Source organism: Phyllobates terribilis, unplaced genomic scaffold, assembly GCF_046119375.1.
Source record: "Phyllobates terribilis strain yellow unplaced genomic scaffold, ASM4611937v1 Scaffold_8__6_contigs__length_399053987, whole genome shotgun sequence".
Classification (NCBI taxonomy): Eukaryota; Metazoa; Chordata; class Amphibia; order Anura; family Dendrobatidae; genus Phyllobates; species Phyllobates terribilis.
Window position 1 is genome coordinate 297,884,229 of NW_027362768.1, and position 14,370 is coordinate 297,898,598.

The 14,370-nt window shown below is 40.9% G+C and overlaps 1 protein-coding gene across 11 annotated transcripts in view; it reads left to right on the plus strand.

The window, feature by feature from the left end:
• IQSEC1 (IQ motif and Sec7 domain ArfGEF 1) overlaps positions 1-14,370 on the plus strand; it is a 913,452-nt gene that overhangs the window by 789,051 nt on the left and 110,031 nt on the right. The window contains exon 1 of one of the 11 annotated variants that reach the window (XM_073644470.1): positions 4,929-5,126. The exons of 9 other annotated variants lie outside the window; for them this stretch is intronic. In XM_073644470.1, coding sequence (XP_073500571.1) covers positions 5,062-5,126 — 65 coding nt within the window. In that variant the 5' untranslated portion in view covers positions 4,929-5,061. Of the gene's footprint in view, positions 1-4,928; positions 5,127-14,370 lie in introns of those variants that run through there. One more of the 11 variants, XM_073644471.1, reaches the window with a different exon arrangement.

Sequence of the window (14,370 nt, forward strand, 5' to 3'; positions counted from 1 at the left end):
TGACTTCATCTACAACCTGCAACAATACCCTGAATAAACAATTCATACTAAGTTTCCTCTTCTAGAGCCTTACCCTAAAGGGATTTTCCAAGTTATTAAAACGTCTGCACCAATCCAACAAAACGAAAAATAAGTCCAAAAAATAATGTACACTCATCCATGTAATTTTTGCTGTTACAGCGGTCCCTTCCTGCTGCTCTTCTGTTTACCTCGTTACTGCTGCAGCCCATCACTGGCTTGATCAATATAGGGTACAAGACCTAAGGCCAGTATTTGGCTGCAGCACTCATATTGGGTACATGGGGTCTTCTGTTTTCCTGGTGACTGCTGCAGCCAATCACTGGCTTGATCAATATAGCATACAAGACCTAAGGCCAGTATTTAGCTGCAGCACTCATATTGGGTACATGGGGTCTTCTGTTTACCTGGTGACTGCTGCAGGCAATCACTGGCTTGATCAATATAGCATACAAGACCTAAGGCCAGTATTTGGCTGCAGCACTCATATTGGGTACATGGGGTCTTCTGTTTACCTGGTGACTGCTGCAGCTAATCACTGGCTTGATCAATATAGCATACAAGACCTAAGGCCAGTATTTAGCTGCAGCACTCATATTGGGTACATGGGGTCTTCTGTTTACCTGGTGACTGCTGCAGGCAATCACTGGCTTGATCAATATAGCATACAAGACCTAAGGCCAGTATTTGGCTGCAGCACTCATATTGGGTACATGGGGTCTTCTGTTTACCTGGTGACTGCTGCAGCTAATCACTGGCTTGATCAATATAGCATACAAGACCTAAGGCCAGTATTTAGCTGCAGCACTCATATTGGGTACATGGGGTCTTCTGTTTACCTGGTGACTGCTGCAGGCAATCACTGGCTTGATCAATATAGCATACAAGACCTAAGGCCAGTATTTGGCTGCAGCACTCATATTGGGTACATTGGGTCTTCTGTTTACCTGGTGACTGCTGCAGGCAATCACTGGCTTGATCAATATAGCATACAAGACCTAAGGCCAGTATTTGGCTGCAGCACTCATATTGGGTACATGGGGTCTTCTGTTTACCTGGTGACTGCTGCAGCTAATCACTGGCTTGATCAATATAGCATACAAGACCTAAGGCCAGTATTTAGCTGCAGCACTCATATTGGGTACATGGGGTCTTCTGTTTACCTGGTGACTGCTGCAGGCAATCACTGGCTTGATCAATATAGCATACAAGACCTAAGGCCAGTATTTGGCTGCAGCACTCATATTGGGTACATGGGGTCTTCTGTTTACCTGGTGACTGCTGCAGCTAATCACTGGCTTGATCAATATAGCATACAAGACCTAAGGCCAGTATTTAGCTGCAGCACTCATATTGGGTACATGGGGTCTTCTGTTTACCTGGTGACTGCTGCAGGCAATCACTGGCTTGATCAATATAGCATACAAGACCTAAGGCCAGTATTTGGCTGCAGCACTCATATTGGGTACATGGGGTCTTCTGTTTACCTGGTGACTGCTGCAGCTAATCACTGGCTTGATCAATATAGCATACAAGACCTAAGGCCAGTATTTAGCTGCAGCACTCATATTGGGTACATGGGGTCTTCTGTTTACCTGGTGACTGCTGCAGGCAATCACTGGCTTGATCAATATAGCATACAAGACCTAAGGCCAGTATTTAGCTGCAGCACTCATATTGGGTACATGGGGTCTTCTGTTTACCTGGTGACTGCTGCAGGCAATCACTGGCTTGATCAATATAGCATACAAGACCTAAGGCCAGTATTTGGCTGCAGCACTCATATTGGGTACATGGGGTCTTCTGTTTACCTGGTGACTGCTGCAGTTAATCACTGGCTTGATCAATATAGCATACAAGACCTAAGGCCAGTATTTAGCTGCAGCACTCATATTGGGTACATGGGGTCTTCTGTTTACCTGGTGACTGCTGCAGGCAATCACTGGCTTGATCAATATAGCATACAAGACCTAAGGCCAGTATTTAGCTGCAGCACTCATATTGGGTACATGGGGTCTTCTGTTTACCTGGTGACTGCTGCAGGCAATCACTGGCTTGATCAATATAGCATACAAGACCTAAGGCCAGTATTTGGCTGCAGCACTCATATTGGGTACATGGGGTCTTCTGTTTACCTGGTGACTGCTGCAGCTAATCACTGGCTTGATCAATATAGCATACAAGACCTAAGGCCAGTATTTAGCTGCAGCACTCATATTGTGTACATGGGGTCTTCTGTTTACCTGGTGACTGCTGCAGCTAATCACTGGCTTGATCAATATAGCATACAAGACCTAAGGCCAGTATTTAGCTGCAGCACTCATATTGGGTACATGGGGTCTTCTGTTTACCTGGTGACTGCTGCAGCTAATCACTGGCTTGATCAATATAGCATACAAGACCTAAGGCCAGTATTTAGCTGCAGCACTCATATTGTGTACATGGGGTCTTCTGTTTACCTGGTGACTGCTGCAGCTAATCACTGGCTTGATCAATATAGCATACAAGACCTAAGGCCAGTATTTAGCTGCAGCACTCATATTGGGTACATGGGGTCTTCTGTTTACCTGGTGACTGCTGCAGCTAATCACTGGCTTGATCAATATAGCATACAAGACCTAAGGCCAGTATTTAGCTGCAGCACTCATATTGTGTACATGGGCCATCACCGTTGCTGTTAAGGTAAACAGAAGGCAATCAGGAAGGAACCGCTGGAACAGCAAGGATTACATGATGAGCAAAGATGGAGAGAGAACAAACACTAATACAATTGTTCTTTCCTCATATACAGTGCATGTTATCCCCTGTGTAGATGTGACTGTGTGCTGCCAATAGCGATGCCAGCATCAAATCAAATCACCTGATGAACAAGCATTTTGCACTGGGTATATTTCCAGCGCCAGATAATCAGTGATCGTCAATTATCGTCTCGTGTATAAGGGCCATAAAAGAAGTTACAGGGGGTCAATTCTGCTTTTCTTCCTATTGCTTTCTATTGAAATTCAGTGAAGGCTCATCTCACGAGCTAGAACTGCAGGGCAAGGACTTTCTGTTAAAATGTCGCACAGCTCATGATAAATGTCTCTAATCCTGACAAATGTTCTGAAAATAGCCCAACTTCCAGGGCAGCTGTGTTGGATCATACATCGACCTGCCTTATGTAGCGCTGCATAGTCAGACATTAATAGACACCTGTGCCTCTCTACTGCCTGGTCTTGTTTCAAAAGGAAAAATGATAAAATCTTGTAATATGGACAGCTCAGTGGCTCTGTGGTTTGCACTGTATGGTTGCTCAGTGGTTAGCACTGTATGGTGGCTCAGTGGTTAGCACTGTATGGTTGCTCAGTGGTTAGCACTGTATGGTGGCTCAGTGGTTAGCACTGTATGGTGGCTCAGTGGTTAGCACTGTATGGTTGCTCAGTGGTTAGCACTGTATGGTTGCTCAGTGGTTAGCACTGTATGGTTGCTCAGTGGTTAGCACTGTATGGTTGCTCAGTGGTTAGCACTGTATGGTTGCTCAGTGGTTTGCACTGTATGGTGGCTCAGTGGTTAGCACTGTATGGTGGCTCAGTGGTTAGCACTGTATGGTTGCTCAGTGGTTAGCACTGTATGGTGGCTCAGTGGTTAGCACTGTATGGTTGCTCAGTGGTTAGCACTGTATGGTTGCTCAGTGGTTAGCACTGTATGGTGGCTCAGTGGTTAGCACTGTATGGTGGCTCAGTGGTTAGCACTGTAGCTTTGCAGTGCTGGGGTCCTGCATTTAAATCCCACAAAGAACAACTTCTGCAAGGAGTTTGTACATTCTCCCGATGTTTGGGTGATACTCTGGTTTCCTCCCAACACTCCAAAGACATACTGATCGGAAATTCAGATTTATGAGACCCAATAGGGACAGTGAAAAAAAATCTCCGTAAAGCTCTCAAGAATACATTGATGCTATATAGGCAAGCATAATAAATGATGGAGAGTGTTCATAAATATCTGTGGCTGATTTCAGGATCACTTTTGATAAATGCATTAAATGTAAAGCTCAGTTCAATATGTTGGCACTATATAAATATTGTTATTATTATTATTGTCATTACTATTAGTATCATTATTATTATTTATTTACATAGCGCCATTGATTCCATGGTGCTGTATTACTATTAGTATCATTATTATTATTATTATTATTATTACCACTATTAGTATCATTGTTATTATCATGATTACTATTGTTATTATTAAGATTACTATTATTATTACTATTATTATTATTATTATTACCACTATAGTGTCATTATTATTATTACTGTTAGTATCATTGTTATTATTATTATTACTACTACTATCATTATTATTACTATTAGTTTAATTATTATTACTATCATTATTACCACTACTAGTATCATTGTTATTATTATGATTACTATTAGTATCATTGTTACTATTATTACTATTAGTATCGTTGTTACTATTATTATTATTATTATTACCACTATTAGTGTCATTATTATTATTACTATCATTATTATTACTATTATTACCACTACTAGTATCATTGTTATTATTATGATTACTATTAGTATCATTGTTACTATTATTATTACTATTAGTATCGCTGTTACTATTTTAATAATAATTTACAAATCTGGTTGTAGTAAAATAAAAGAGCGTTAGGTAAGTGCAGGGGCAGTGTCCCTAGAATTATTGGGTACAGCGCCCCATTGATCTTCCTGACAGTGTACTCTGCTCTGTTCCCTGTTCTCCAGCTCTGGACTATTTAGCAGTTTCCTGTTCCTTTGCTAGGAAAACTCAAGCACCAGCAATGGGCAGCAAATGAGAGCAGTTTAATCCTGTGTCCCTCCTCCTCCTCTCCCCCCTTTCCCAGCTTTCCAGCCATCCCCCCATCCTCCCCTGGACTGGAAGGGTGGACCTCTCTGCTGATTCTTCCGGATCACTGCAGTAACAGCAAAGAGAGGGTCAGGGGGGACACAGGATGTTGGGGTCCCTGTTGGGATGATGTGACACTGTCACCTTGTCCTGTCCCTGCACTGAGCCATGTGGTGTCTGCAATGTAACTCGGAGAGGACCCAGTCTCTGCTGGAGCTTGAACTGGACAGCTGGTAATACAGAATATTTATATATAGACACAAACCCAAATAGCATGCACCATTGTATATACTTCACACAAAATACACCGGGGTCCTCGCAGGGACCAGCGTCTGCAACTAACACCCCATATGTATATAAAATACTGTAATGAGTCACCACGACATCAAATATTTTCCGTCACTTTTATACAAATCCCATCACACCAGACACAATGTTGTACACGGTTTACAAGACAACACCGCAACAATGTAGAAAAGTGACACAATCCTTAGCAACATTGTATATCATCCTGTGCTTGAAATATCACCTACGTGTTGCATCTATGGGACGGTATAAGCCGTAATGTGTTTTGTGCGATTTGCAGAATTTGTTTTTTTTATCTCTTTGCAGTTGTATTTTTACTTTACATAGGATTTAAAACTGCAGTCCTATGTAAAAGAAGGGGCAACGCATTATTTGACATGCTTTAGAAAAACTGAATAAATTCTGTTATGCCACATCCATATACACTGTATATAGTTTGAAGCCATTCTCGTGCATACCAGTCGTCTTGCATATTATTTTTTGTGACTTTTGAGCACTTTGTTTTCTATTAATCTTGCATATAAATGCTTTAAAGGCAGATGTTAGAACTTTTAATGAATGGTGAATGAGTGCGTCCCACCTAAGTATGACTCTTTGTGGAAGTATGCGCAAATGTCTGTAATATGCTTTCCTTCTGGAAAAGTAGTACTTGTGGGTAATGAATGGTTAAACTGGATGAAGTCATAGGGCAGCGCTGTAAAGAAGAAAATTATGCCTTGACTTTCAGTAAAGTAGTTCCAGATATTTCATCTTTGCCATAAAACATGGACAAAATATGCGGAGAACGACAAACTAGCGTTTGATGATGGCGGATTCCTCCCGGAGATTGCAGTTGTATAGTTTGTGAACGGCATGTTAGTGTTATGCAGAATTAAAATTTCCTTGCCATACATGGCGGTATAGTTTGGGCAATGTAGCCAGTAATTGGAACAATCATAGAGAACTGATGATCAGAAGTGCTCCGTACAACAATAGTATTTATTCCGAATTCATACGTTCTTTTAGGAATACCTTCCCATTCATTGTACCAACAGGATACATTTTATCAGACAGTAGCTTCAGCGAACTATCTGGACATGTATACCCAGTTGGCTTTAGAAGGAACCTGTCTCCAGTTTTTGTGTCTCTGAACAAATGCTACCACCTTTATCTGCTCCTGTAGTTCATTCCACAATCATCTCCTGATTCCTCCTGTATACCTCCAAAAATATCATTTTAATAGTTCCCACGCTGTATTTAAATGAGGATGTTCCGGTTCGATAGGCGTTTCTGCTACGGTGTCTGTGGCTCCTAATCGGCGTCCTCCAGCTTTGATTGATGCCGAGCAACGTCATTCCGGCTCCAACGTACCCTGCCACTGGAAATGATTGGATGACGTCACTTGGCACTTTTGCAGTGATGTTTTATTCTCTGTCCGCAGAAGGGCAGAGCAAAGTGCACCTGCGTGGGCCTGCAAGGTTACTGCGCAGGCGAAAAATCTCATTTCGCTATGTGGATGATGCAGAGCGTGTCATCCACATCAATCAAAGCCGGAGGACAGCGAATAGGATCAGAGAGTAGGCACAGATGCAGCAGGGAGGACCAGGGCTGTGGAGTCGGAGTCGTGGAGCCGGTGTCCATTTTGGTGGAGTCGGAATCGGAGTCGGTATAAAATGGATCAACCCCAACTCCTAAAATATATAATAAATTGGGTACAGTAGTTCAATGCAGTTTGTGGGGAATATTTTATCATAAGAGTTTGAGAAAGTTATGAAATGTCCTATAAATGTCTGTCCTATTCCTGATCTAAGGGTCTAGACTTTTAGCGGAGATGAATCTGTGCTATAGTAAATTTATCACTTAAACATGAGCCATGAATGAGGGAGTCGGAGTCGTGGAGTCGGTGTCATGGAAATTGAGGAGTCGGAGGTTTTGCTTACCGACTCCTCAGCCCTGGGGAGGACGCCCATCGGTCTGCGCCATCCTCGTTTAAATACATCGCGGGAACTATTAAAATGGTATTTTTGTGGTATACCGAGGGAGTCAGGAGATGATAGACACGTATGTGGAATGCCTCGCAGGTGAAGATAAAGTTGGTGGTATTTGTTCAGAGACACAAAACTGGTGACAATTTCCCTTTAATATTACAGCAAGTGGAATAAATGGGTTACGGTGCCCCAACAAGTCACTCTTCCATGGCCAAGAATTGTTGAAGCAACTCATTGATACACCTAGTAACAGTCATTTTATTAGATCACTTTTTAATTCTTAAACTGATTGGTTGAAAGTCTGATGATCTAACGCTAATTTGGGTTTATTGTTACTGCTTCATAAAATAACCTCCGTAATCAGCTTTATTTAATATAGGTTTGTGTGCTTTCAGTATTAATTTCTTTTAGACCGATTTTTGATTTGACATTAAAAATAACTTTTTTGGGCCAATCTTGCTGCACTCCTTTTACTTACGGTGCTTTTTCAATGCAGTATTTTTTGGAAATAGGGTTACTGAATGTGTAATAGATATATTGTATATGATACCGTTAGTTAAACATTTGATTTGTATAATCTCCTTTTTTTGTATGTGCGTTTACACACATAAAAAAGATCATCTATGTAACGTCACTTTCAACATTTCTACATTGATCTAAATACATATAGGATTTACATGGCTGGGGGTACCAGTGATAACTTTTAGGACTTACGGTATGTCGTAAGGGTCAGATTTGTATCTGGGATCTCCATCAATCATAAGAGTCCTTGTTTTAATTGGAGGAACCTTGAACGTTATAGAGACCACAGCACTATGGTTCATCTAGCTTTCTAGATGGAGGGGAGGCAGTGTTGACTTACATATATTTAATTCCCAGACGAAGGCTATCCATAGACATAGATATATATCAAAGCAAATATCAGCCAGCACATCTGGCGCTGCTTATCTAGGGAAATGGTAGGAAATGGTAGGTAAAAATTCTGTTAAAAGCAAACACTGGGAAACTGGAAACATTGCAGAAATCCACCTGAAGGAATCTTATATTTATGGCAGAGATGTACGGTAGCTAGGGGTTCAATAAAGTGGGGAACAAACACAGTAAATATTTTCCTACTTCCACTGTTTTATGGCCAGTTTTAGCTGTCCCTTTAATTAAGCTCTGAAACCAGCAACGTGACCCCAAGGTGACAGCATGAACCTGTATGGATCAATTATTGTAGCTTCCATACAGATGAAGTGCTGGGGGCATTAAAATTCTGCCACTATGGTCCAGTTGCCAGCTAGAGGCTTTCCAGACCCAGTAATAAATAAAGGTTTCACAGGTCCTGACTTTTTGGAAGAAGTAAAGGGAAGTACATCTAAGAACATTGTGTTCCAGTTCCAGAGTTTTTCTTTAAAAATAAGTTCTAAAAACCACAACTTGTCCAAGTCTGTGCTGAAAAATAACATGACATCACTTCAGTACGGGATCTGCTGAACTCATTTAACTCCTCTTTTACGTGCCGCCATGGCCTGAAATCACATATTAGTAACTTGAACAAAAATAGCTCTGGTCTCACATTTCAGGATTTACTATTCTGTATATCAGATTTTTCAAAATACGTGGGAGAATCACACTGAGCTTACAAAGCCTGATGAATGAGAGGCGGCTCGCCACGCTACCTTCTGAAAAACAGCATTGGTGGTTTTGACAGCACCTTGGGTTGGTTGGAATGAGAGGCGGAATTAATTGCTGTAAAGGGTGGGAAGATGAGTTAGTATACCACACCATTCATCTGAAAACATTAATAATCTTGGACTAACTATTTACAATGCTTAGAAGTCTTATAATTATATGGTATGCCATATATTATATTGAAAACTAATACAGATCTCTTTTGTAAATGTAGAGCATCCACCCTATCTGTAGAGTTAGGAGAGACAAACAGATGTGCTTAAAGGGGTGGTCTGTACTCCAAAAGTAATTTTCATCCTAAATACCGTACTTATTTATTTAGTGCCATAGTCTAAACTATTTTCTAATAGACTTGCTTTAAAAATTCCCTACTGTTCCCTAACTACACTGTCTAACTGCTATTTTCTGTTTCACTTCCTTTTGATGGAGCTTCATTTGAGAACCCCCAGTGCATGCTGGGATAATCAAACATTATCAGGGGCAGAGGCTAATTTCACTGCCACATCCTCTGCCCGTTCAGCAAATGGAAAAAAAATAATAAAGCATTAGATAGTGCTGTTAAGGAAGGGTAGAGATTTTTTAATTCAAGTATATTAGAAAATAGTTTAGATTATAGTACTAAGTAGATATGGATTTAGTAAGAAAATTAATTTGTACTTTAGACCACCCCTTTAATTTCTTTCAAGGGAGACTCTTCAGCATACATTGAGTGATCTTTGTATTTGAAGCATCTTATTATGCAGAGGTAGCCATTGCTGGACCAGATAGTTGTTGTTCTTCTGGCCGACAGATAACTTCCCCAAACCCCCATTCTGCCATTAGCCTAACTTAAAGAGGTTGTCCGGGACTTTGATATAGATGGCCTATTGTTGGATGAGGCCATCATTACCAGATCAGTGGGATATGACATCTGGTACCCCCACTGATCAGCTGTTCCCGGTGCTGGCATGGGGCTGGATGTGGAGCAGAACATCACAGCTCTGTTAACTGCATAGTGGCCACAGCAGGGTACTGCAGATCCACCCCTATTTATTCCACCAGCTATTCAGCAGGGGTGCTGAGTGTCACACCCCCAACAATCTGGGAATTGGGCTCTTAGTCTTGTGGGACAAGTAAGCAGAACAGGAGGTTTTTACCTAAAGATAAGCTGTACCAGAGAGGTCTGTAAGCTCCCACCCCCTTTGGCCCTACAAATTACCATTTAGAATTGACCAAGTTAAATTTATGTGCCATTAAGGGACTTGTTGATCTTAACAGTTCCTTTTTGGCCAACCATTGTTGCATGTCTATCGGCAGGGTTACCTCCCTCGTCACCATCCAGTTCTTTCATCTATTAAAGCAAAGTCTCTCTTTTCTTGGTGTAATCGTCTCAGGCTCCTGAAACATTTCCTAAAACTTTCTTGCCAGCAGTAAAAGCAGCTCCTGCCTTGATTTACCGCTTGCCAAGGGGGCCTGCCAGCAAACGAAACCTTTGTAGGACCTTAACTTCCTGAAGATATGTTGAAGGATTGTGAGAGGAGAACGGGTGGCAATGGATGGACTTCGGTTGCTGTGGTAATTCTGTTTTCTCTGGAGCTTTTACAATAAGTCTAATTGTATCATGTAATCAGTATTCACTGAAGAGGGAAACTCACTCATTGGGACTCCACTCTTAGCCCCGAGGCCTCAGGTTCCTGGGATTCTCCTCAAGCACATATGTATTAACGACTTGCGTTACTGAAGCGTCACGTAACTTGACCACCAAAATAGGTTCAACATTGGACATAGAGTAACTCTTTCAATGTGGCTTTATCTTGGGTGGTGACATTGTACTGAGAATCGTTTGAGTTAGTTTGTCAGGAAACCAATTTCTGTTTTTTTTTAACTTCCATGTCTCAACTGAGTTGAACCTCAATCTAGAGGAACACAAATGATTACAAATGACGTTAAGAAAATCACCAATTATATAGATCCATGATTGAACCTGTCCTTGTGGATGGAAGAGTTCGGCCGAGGATTACTTCTGCTGACCTCACTATAAACATGCACGCTTGCCTTGGCTCAGCTTGCATGTTTATTTTAATAATCATCTGCTGTACAACTCTAGCTATTGGGTTTGTCTAAATTCAATATGCCCAATCCCTCACCCAACATCTGCTGTCAAGGTCAAGATGCCTTCCTAGAAGTGACATAGCCGATCACTCCCGTTTGGTTCAAGACACTTTTGATGTTCCTACTAAGAGTACGAAGATGCCTGAAACGCGAGCAGGAGCACAGCATGTGGCCTATTCTGCATAGTGCAGGCACGGTGGCTCAGTGGTTAACACTGCCACCTTGCAGTGCTGGGGTCCTGGGTTCAAATCCCACCAAGGACAACATCTACAAGGAGTTTGTATGTTCTCCCCGTGTTTGCGTGGGTTTCCTCCGGGTTCTCTGGTTTCCTCCCACACTCCAATGACATACTGATAGGGAATTTAGATTGTGAGCCCCAATGGAAACAGTGCCCATAATGTCTGTAAAGCACTATATAAGTGAGTAAAATAAATAAATAGTGGATTTTAACAAGTTTTCAAAAAACTTTGCTGCTTTTACCTCCAGTGCTGAACCCATTTCCTTCTTGAGAATTCCAGACACTTTTTTTCCCTTTTACTTTAATTCCCTTTATGATTTGTCACTGATAATTAACTTTACATAATAAGTGAACCACTGGCATGTGACCTCCTGCTGATGAGACTCAGCGACAGAACAATAAATAAAATATTGCGCTCTTTCAATCACATTAAAACCTATTATTTATTTAGTCTCTGTATAAGTAACTAGTCCTGCTGAGAAAACACGGAACATAGAACTATAATACCCCGGTGACATATAAATAAACCTCCCATGCCTGTTTAAGCTCTGGCCGATGATGTCATCAGCAGTCATTTAGTGATGTCATCTGTTTAGCATTTCATAAGATACAGCTATTCTACTTTGTAGCTATAAATACTGTATAATTTATGATAGCAAATAAAAACTACACTGGGAAATGTAATGAAAAGCATTTTAATAATTTACTAGGCACTACGAGCAAAACTGAGAAGACATCAATTTCAACTTCTTTTCCTATAGACCTTGTCGGGTTTGGATATTGTGTTTCTATTATATTTAGGTTAGAAACCTGTGTAATAGACTTTTATAATGACAGAAGCGACTGTATTATTATTTATAAATGTGCATTTAAGGCAATTTTACGAAATGCCTTGGGCTTTTCTATTATTTATACTGCCCTAATTTGGTAAATAAGAATTCATAACTAGGAGAGACCTTGCAGTACCATTTATGGCCACTACACACTGCATGGCGCTGTCACAATTCTGTTGCACCACAATACTTTAAATGAGCCGAGCGGTGGATCAGCTGGGAGTTAGACCTCCATTGGATAGGTCTTCAATGTTAAAATCTCAGAAAATAAAAATCCCATAAAATCAATTTAATGATATTTACTTCTCATTTTTTATAGCGCTGTATACAGTTTGGGATCACTCACATCGCATGTGTTTTTGGATTAGCGAATTTATCCATCAAAAACAAAGGCATAATTAGACTACAATTGTCAGCTGGAAAATTGCTAAATGCTAGACTGGTGGGGGGGGTCTCACCGTTGGGCAAGTAATGGTCAATCATATGCTATGTTGCTCCATTCCAATTTTATAGGAGTGAGTCCAGTGAACAGATGATAAATGTTTTTGGTCGGAGTACCCCTTTAAGTGTTTGGTGTCACCACCATTCATCCTCTACTGTAACGGGCGACATTTCTAGATCTGCACATGAAGGTGAAGATCATTCAATGTCGAGAGGTGGTCATCTTGATAAATAAATGCATTGGGAAAATTCACTTTTGCAGAAGTTAACTGTTAAAGGGTAAACTAAAGTTTTAAACATTTTTTATAGCCAATGTTAAGAAGTGTTGATTGTGGGGGTCCTGTTCCTAAGACCCCACTGTTCATTCTGCTCATCCTTTAAAGAGCCACCAGATGAGTTTTTTAACATGGACTTTATAGCGGATTTGCTTCAAAGTCTACATAATAAAACAATGTGAACATACCCATAGACTTTCTTTTGCTTGTACTCAAAGATAAGCAGAGAGCATTTGCTCCTTGGGTTTGAGCGGTCAGTGAGGGTCAGAAGACCCAGACCACCACCAATCAACACTACTACGCAGGATGACTTACTGGTAGAACTTCCTGGGTGTTTCTCTTAGGTTAGCTTCACATTAATACAGTTTTCTCCGCTGAGTACTAATATCGAGACTTCCGTTGAAATCCCCAAAAAACTGTACCCCGACAGAGCAATTTAGTGGAGCCACCATCCTGGCAGTATTTTTCTTTTTCAGACATTTCCAAAAATTGGGTTTGCCCGACAATGTCCACAATGACTCCGTTGACTTCATTCGTTTCTGTTAGTGTCGTAAGAATAGTTTTTCAGGGATTCCATCAGAAACTCCAATGTAGTGCTTGGCGGTGCTCTGTATTAATATAAATCAAGCCTTACAGAGTTTCCATTCTGAAATTTAAAATACTTTTTTTTTAATTACCCAGAAATTAAGTCATGGTGGTAGCAGCCTATAAAGCACTGTAGAAGCTGTGTTAGGATCTGAGCCGAGCAGGCAGCATGGCGTATACAGCCTTGAGTTTCACTCCTCGCATCCTGTCACCTAATTCCGATTTTCATAAGAACTGAGCTTTCAGTGTCTGTTTTCTCGACAGTCAACGTTACACCATATATAACATATAAAACTATTCATTGATCATTGCCATGAGTCAGCCGGCAGCGGTCCAGGTATATCACACAGTAAATAGATTTTATGTTTATTTTGGTGGAAATTGTGAAGCATTGGCTTAGTCAGGGCTCGTGTAATCTGCAAGAGCTGTGGAGAAAGGACTTTATTACAATATTCTGATTACAGAGTAGTTTGCTGGCTAGAGTTTTGCATGTTGCGGTGCTGGGAATCCATGTGATCCCGATGATGTGCTCACTGAGATGTCTGCTATGGAGGCAGCGAGCACACGGGAGGCTTTAGAATTAGACGTAGCTTAAGGGTAACTTTGGTTAAGATCACTAAATAAAGTTTTACATGGGTTTTGATTTTTTTGGTCTACTTCTATGTGATGCGGAAGCTTACCTAACAAAACATTGTTTGGTGAAATAGAGATGTTTAAGTCCTACCCATAGGACAGCCTCAGGGAATGGCCAAAATCTAATAGGAAAACTTACCTCCTACAGACCGGGTCACGTCTGATATTCTTTCCAAAGACTTGATTCTGTTTGCAACTACGTGAAAGTTTTATCACTACGTACAGGTATATAGGAGAGCAAACAATGGAGTAGTATAATCTTGGTTAATGGACACATGATCATTATAAGAATATTTGTAAGGCTTGTTTTTTATGCACATGGAGGCACAGTATCAGGCTATGGGCACTGTATTGGGCATTTGTGTAATGCAGTTCCATAATACAGCCGTAATGAGAAAGTTACCTGATTATTAAAGGAGTTCTCTGAAGAT